The sequence below is a fragment of the Apium graveolens genome, chromosome 1 (genome assembly GCF_009905375.1).
Source record: "Apium graveolens cultivar Ventura chromosome 1, ASM990537v1, whole genome shotgun sequence".
Lineage (NCBI taxonomy): Eukaryota > Viridiplantae > Streptophyta > Magnoliopsida > Apiales > Apiaceae > Apium > Apium graveolens.
The window spans coordinates 16003035-16010438 of NC_133647.1; the positions used below are offsets into that span (position 1 = coordinate 16003035).

The 7404-nt window shown below is 33.8% G+C and overlaps 1 protein-coding gene across 1 annotated transcript; it reads right to left on the reverse strand.

The window, feature by feature from the left end:
• Positions 1-4826: 4826 nt before the first annotated feature.
• Positions 4827-5959, reverse strand: LOC141719402 (NADP-dependent malic enzyme-like). Its single transcript, XM_074521783.1, has 6 exons — positions 5874-5959; positions 5713-5790; positions 5521-5595; positions 5331-5421; positions 5012-5140; positions 4827-4930 (listed from the first exon to the last, which is right to left on the reverse strand). Exons 1-6 carry the CDS (start codon positions 5889-5891, stop codon positions 4845-4847), a joined length of 477 nt encoding a protein of 158 aa, XP_074377884.1. The 5' UTR covers positions 5892-5959; the 3' UTR covers positions 4827-4844.
• Between the last annotated feature and the right edge of the window lie 1445 nt (positions 5960-7404).

The following is a 7404-nucleotide window of genomic DNA, read 5'->3' on the forward strand; positions in this document are numbered from 1 at the left end:
TATTTATTCTACATCGTGAGGGATACTTCTCAGCATATCGCGACTATCCGGATAATACGAATTCACTGCTTAGAATACCAAGATCCTATTCAGTGAATAGTTACCGTACAATTAATTCCTTCTACCCTGCAATGTCACGATTAAATACAAGGCATGGAACTTGTGTCAAGCCTATCTTATTTAATCACTTGCTTTCCCATTCACTATGCTTAGTTCTATTTAATGTAAATTAGAAACTCCTTTCTAATTTCATTCACTCTGGCCAGAGATTCCAGAACTAGCATAAGTGGATCAGCATTGAACATTCTCTTGCTTCACTGGAAGGGGTAGATCCTTTATTGATCATACATTATCTTCGTATACAAATTCCTATACCCAGTAGAGCCCTTATAATTGTCCCTGAAGACTAAGAACTAAACCAAAGCATAGTTCAATGTACACAAGATTACTATGATGACCTCAAGTCTAAGGATACTTATACAACTATCACTATGTGAACAACTGCTGACACGTGAGTGAACTCCATTAGTTGTTCAGCTGTGCGAGTCATGTTCAGTGAACTTATTCTATAATAAGCACCTACATACTAGCTATAGTGTCACCACACAAATGTCTATGAGAACAGACATCCTTCATAATGAAGCAAGGATAGTATGTACCGATCTTTGTGGATTGTTAATTACCAGTTAGTAATCCTACGACCAGGAACTATTTAAGTTTAGAGTTATCATCTTTTAGGTCTCATTATTATGATCTCATCACAATCCATAAAAAGCTTTACTCTAAACTGTGGTATATCTTATTCAAACACTTAAAATAGATAGAGCCCGTAATAAAAACAAAACAAGTCTTTTATTAATATCAATGAAATCAAAACAGATTACATAAAAGTTATTCCTAAATCCTCATACATGATTGGACTTAGGACATATCTCTTTCAATCTTCCACTTGTACTAAAGCCAATCACTCTGGTATCTAATACCTATCTTGTCTTTATGACGATCAAAGTGACTTTGAGAAAGTGGCTTTGTGAGTGGGTCTGCTACATTGTTACGTGTGTTAACTCTCTCGACGTTGACATCTCCTCTTTCAACAATCTCCCTAATCAGATGAAAGCGCCGCAGGACATGTTTGGAATTATTATGAGACCTAGGTTCCTTGGCTTGTGCTATTGCTGCGTTGTTATCACAATACAACAAAATAGGCTTTTCAACGCTAGGAACAACTCCCAACTCAGAAACAAATTTTCTCATCCAAACGGCTTCTTTTGCAGCCTCACTTGCAGCTATATATTCTGCTTCGCTATGGAGTCAGTAGACTGTTTGGAACTCTTCCAACTAATCACACCACCATTTAGAGTAAACAAGTACCCTGACATGGATTTGTTATCACTTTCTGATTGAAAACTAGAGTCAGTATAACCCTCTATTTTCAACTCAGATTCACCACCAAAAACAAGAAAAATGTCCTGAGTCCTTCGCAAGTACTTAAGGATGTTTTTCACTGCTTTCCAATGGTCACTACAAGAAAAAAGTCCATAGACATCGCTTTTTGACCGATGTCTATGCTGTTTTCCAACTGATGTTGATGTCGGTGATGTCTATTCTAGACATCGGTGAATACCCGATGTCTATACTCGATTAGACATCGATTTTAGTTAAAAAATAGATGTCTATGTGTTGATTATTTACATAAAATGCTATAAATTAATTAATTAATAACTAAATTACACCTAATTAAACATGTTAAACATATCATGAGCTATCTTTTTTGTCACAAAAACATCGATTTTCATGAAAAACACTGATGTCTATGTGATGATTTTTTACAAAAAATGCTATAACAAAATTATTTAATAACTAAATTACAACTATTAAAACATATTAAACATATATTGAGCTATGTTTTTTGTCACAAAAACATCGATAATTTTGACAGAGGTGATGTAAAATGACATATTAAACATTGGTTTCTTTAATGAAAGGTGATGTCTAATTTAGCGTATAGACATCAGTGTTTTCTAGAATGAAGTGATTGTTAGTGTAGGTGCCCTAGAGGCAATACATTATTCTTTTATCTTTATGTCAGTTGATCATTCAATAAATGTATTTATTATGACCTTAATTACTGCGATATTTTGTTAGCATAATAAATGTCCTTAGAATCATGATACAAATTGTATAGTTTAAGTACATGACTTAAACTTGAGATTATATAATATATCATATTCTTAAAGGTCCCTAGTCGAGTATTATTATATAGGACAATAATAATACATAGATAGACTAGTATGTTGTTTGACAAGATAACCACATCTCATTGGTTATAAGTATGGGGATACTGAAGTCAATACATAGGTACTTGTGAGAGTACATGGTACTGGACAGACCCACAGTGAGATTCTTCATGTTTAATAAAGTCATAAGAAAGACTCACAGTGATAATGGTGTAACGATCCTTTGACTTGAAATCATTATATTTCTATACGAGGATTAATATACTTTGACTACATTAAAAGTTACTTTTGATCGGGTGATGATAAAAGTGGACATCGGGTATATCATGAGTCGTATGAGAAATATGAATGATAGATAAAGGATTTAACCCTCCTATAATTAGGAGAGATATTATTGGCCTCTTGATTGAGTGAGATTATAAAAGCATGACCATGCTCAAATAATGATTTGTTTCAATAATCTACTCATGCATCAAGTAAACCCAGATTAAATGTTGAAGAGGATGACTAAATACATGCCTCGAGTTTAATCTATAATATGTATGGTTAAAGGGATTATATTACACGAAAAAACATTAATCACGAAAGGTTTTATCTAATCACGATTTAATTATTGTTTAATTGGGTAACAATGATGTATTACTAGATATCGCTCATTGTTTATAATTTTATTAGAGAATAAAATTATTGCCAATTAAATAATAGCCTATAGGGTCGCACAAATAGAGCACTTAATGGAATAGTTAATTTAAATTATGGATTTAAATTAATTGATGATTATTTGAATTTTATTATAATTAAGTAAGACTTAATTGAGATAATATAAATTCGAATTAAAAGGAATGTTTTTGCCCATAATAATTAAGTATGACTTAGTTATTAATTAAATAATAGAAATTCGTTTTTATTATTTAATCCAATACCTACTAGGGTTGGGCTTTGCTATTATGGGCCTTTTTAATCAGTCATTATAAATAGATAATGAGAGGTTAAAGAGGCTTGAACGTTTTTAAGAAAACCCTAGCAGCAAAGAGAGGCAGAGGCAATTCAGATCGTCAAGAAGGAGGCTAGTACATCCATTCCGTAGTCAAGTTCGTGAGACGTTCTTGAAGGTGCTCGTGTGGATACCATAGAGGTGTTTCTCCGAGAGGTAGACACAAAGCGTGATAGCTAGGATCTCCGTTGAGTTCGTAAAAGTTAATCTCTTGAAAGGTATGATTCGTTATCTCCATAATCTGCCCATAATTATACATGGATCCTGTTTTTGGGTTTCGAATTTTTGTTTTATTTACGTTTATCCGCTGTTATGCCTTCGGAACCCAACAGTGATGTCTATGTATCATTTAGACTTGAACATGTTAGTCTTTAACATCAGTTGTTTGCCTAAAACTGATGTACATTGTGTTTTTTGACATCAGTTTTGTTTGGTTAAAAGTGATGTTTATAATGTTACTTGACATCAGTTTTGTCTTAAACAAAGTGATTTCTATGTTTCATTTAGACTTGAACCTGGATTTCTTTGACATCAGTTTTTTACCTTAAAGTGATGTATATTATCTTTTTTGACATCAGCTTTTCTGAATTGAAAGTGATGTGTAAGAAGTTTATAGACCAAATTGTGTAAAGTTTTACATCACTAATTGTGTAATTATTGTCTGAGAACGTCAACCAAAATAGTAAAACATATGATCTGAAATCTAAACTATTACATTCTCGGTTCTAAACATATGCAGCACGTAAGGTTGATAAAAGTTGTGGTTACTGCTGCCTAATTGAAGTTGGTGAAATCCTTGATAGCTTTGGGAGGAAGAATCGACATCTGGTATTTCTTGTTTACACCAGAGCCTTTGGTGATCAGCGTACGGGTAGTGCATAGTAATTGGAGACTTCGTTTGCTGGATTGCGATAGTAGGCCAGTTAGTATGGTGGAAACCATAGCAGCAATGTCATACGCTTCTGCTGCTTCTTCCTGAGTGCCTATTAAATAGTCATGCTGAAAACTGAATGAGATCGCGAGAGAGTATTCTTAATTAGACCACACACACATTCTCCCTAATATAAATGCATTTCTGATAAGCATGATTCAATCAGTACAGGGGATAAGAACTAAAGGATTATTATTCATGGAGCTCTAAACGATTGAAAGAATGCAACACACATGTAAAATTTCTTTATTACAAAATATTCTCCCTGTTTATGCAACAACTTTTTAAATTCCAACAGTCTCCTCCTTAAAGAACACATATCTTAACTTACTACTTTGAGCAAAGAAAAGCACACGTTGTTCTTCTAAGAAAGGTTTTTATTACTGAATATTCTCTCCATTTACACCTTTTTAAATTCCTAAAGTTTCCTCATTAAACAACACATATATCAGCTTACTCTTTTGAGCAAAGGAACAATACAGATAGACAAAAAAAGGCAAACCGCACCCGTTCTTTTGCTCAGGAAGGTCTTCTACAAATTCTTGCTTCCACGAACTAACATCCATTGATTATTCCAAATTCACAAACAGAAGCTCCCTTAACACAGAGGAAAACCAAACATCATGATCACGAGGAACTTTATTAGTTATAAGAGGCTAAGAGCCATAGGTTAATTGACAGTTCACCGGTAAATGCGATAGTTGGGACTATACATGCAGCTTTCAGTAAACTTGACCAGATCTTCTGGAGGAAGACGTGTTGCCAAGCCTGTGAGACATCAAATTTGTTATGTTTTAGGATGGCAATTAGATGGACAATAGATAAATCTATGATACAAAAGATACTAACCAAGATCATATGCTTTAGCAGCAACTTTAGCTGCAATGTTAGCGGATATTGTTCTGATATTAGAAAATGGTGGGAATGTCATTCCCTTATCATAGTGTTCCTGTGTTACTTGACAGGCCAAAGCTTCAACTGTTTAAAAAAATTCACAGATAATAAGCTTTTACGCACTCAGCTGACATAGTATGCGTCTAGTTATCAAACAATTATGGTTCATACTTAGCAATTTATAGTTCAGTAGTCAGCATTATTAATAGGAAGAATTATGGTATATTTAGAACATGTAATTCCATGGTCCTATAAATGGAGTGTCAGTACTTACAAGCTGCAAGAAACATTTCATCGTGCATGCGGATTGCACCAGACATAACCAAACCAAGTCCAAGTCCAGGAAAGATATATGCGTTATTTGCCTTTAAAACAAAGAGAACCCAAACATCTCAGTCATTTATGCTTATATAATTTTTTCTAACTAATACTGATATAAAATGTACAAGATAAATTTATAGAACCTGGCCAGGAATGAAAAGTTGGTCATTGTATTTCACAGGGTCAAATGGACTTCCACTGGCAAACATTGTGCGACCCTGTATTAAGGAATAAGGTTTTGTTGGTTCAATGAGTTTCTTTGAAGTAAATAACATCAACTAATGTTGGATACATATCAATATATCATGGAGGGAAGAAAAACATCTTTTGTTTACCTCAGACCAGTTATAAGCTTCTTCAGCAGTGCACTCAGCTTGAGAGGTTGGGTTTGAGAGAGCCATAATAAGAGGTTTCTGCATTTCGTCGGCTCATGAACTTACATACATGTATATAAAAATATGTTATATTGAGATACATGCCAAGGGGGAGGAAGGACCTTATTGAAAGAAGCCATAGCCTCTATAACTTCTTTAGTGAATGTCTTCCCCTGTCCTGATGTTCCAATCAAGACTGTTGGCTTAATAACCTATAGTAACTCGAAACCAAATTAGAGATCAGAAATTAAACAAGAGACCAGGACGACAATCTTTGATGACTGACTGCAGGGAATACTACGAGTTTACTGTGTACAAGAACAGTTGAATTGTTATTTCAGTTTATTGAACCACATTTATATGTGTGTTCATGGTTCTACTGGTTCTCATTTATTTATTGGTTCTCACTTGATCAAAACCCACCTTTTTAAATATTTTGCCTTTTCTGTGAGTTAGCAAATCAGGGCTCTAAAATCATTTTTAAGATTATTATCTTGAATCAGATTAGATTTAAGGAAAAGATAAGAAAACTAGATATAAGTAATTATAAAGAGGTAAGCGACAGATGTGTTAAAAAACAACAATCAGCAAGACTGTTGTTTAACAACAGTCTTTTGTGTGCTCACTATAAAATTTTAATAACCATCTTTTGTCTTGTTCTATTTACAAGTTATATTGCAACTCCTCTTCATTCTTTAACAACCAATTTACTGAATCTTCACATAAGATAGATAAGGAAGCTTTGCATTAACAACCATGCTAGATTAGCCAAACCTAAAGTCTACTAAAACTAATTTACACGTATGCAAGTAGACAAATAATTTGAAGGGAAGGGGCGAACCCACAACATACCAAAACTTTCATTACTTGTCGATCCCCTCCTTTAAGAGAATCAAGATACTGGAACTTCTCATATTTCCTGTTGATTACTGCCAAGCACCAATGTGCTTTTTTGTGGATAGGGACAAATATCTGAAATTAATAATGATGATAAGAAATATTGTCAGCATCCCAACTATAATAGGGTAACAATAATTAACACACACACACAAATTACTTTTTCACATTCAATGAGACTGTATCCCAACTTCCTTTGAGTAGTCCATCTTCTGACTGATTTATAATCATAGCCACTTCCCCCACTATCAACTGAGATTACATATAAAAAAATTTATCAAAATAAATAGGACGCGTAGAGCAGAAAGAAAGATCCAACACCAAAAGAAAAATAACTCAACTCAAAATAAGAATGTAATAAGTAAATAGTGGATCTATCGTCAGAGAGATCTCACAAAGTAACATCTGTCAAAGGGTTAAGAAACATTATTCATCTACAGACTTGAAGACTTAATTCACTGGAAGAAGCTCAAGAAATTGATCAAGCCTCAGTGATATAAATCAAAATTGTGGATTTAATCAAGTGACAGAGATCTCGTCAGGGTATCAATTAATTACAAGGATTTAATCTGAAGAAAATCAAGAGTATCAAGGTCAAGGCTTGAAGAAACGTCACGGAAGTTAGTCACTCATGAACCAGACAGTACATCGAGTGTCAACATTGAAGTGGTGGAATTGATTCATAATTGACAGTAATTTTCAGAAGATTTTCAGAAGAATGGTTGTTGCTCAAGATTAGTATTAATTCTCTATTAA

Coding starts and splice junctions, on each gene's coding strand:
- LOC141719402 (XM_074521783.1), bottom strand. Junction 5,596..5,712: donor AAGCTTATAACTGGTCTGAG/GTAAACAAAAGA, acceptor TCCTTAATACAG/GGTCGCACAATGTTTGCCAG. Junction 5,422..5,520: donor AACTTTTCATTCCTGGCCAG/GTTCTATAAATT, acceptor TTTGTTTTAAAG/GCAAATAACGCATATATCTT.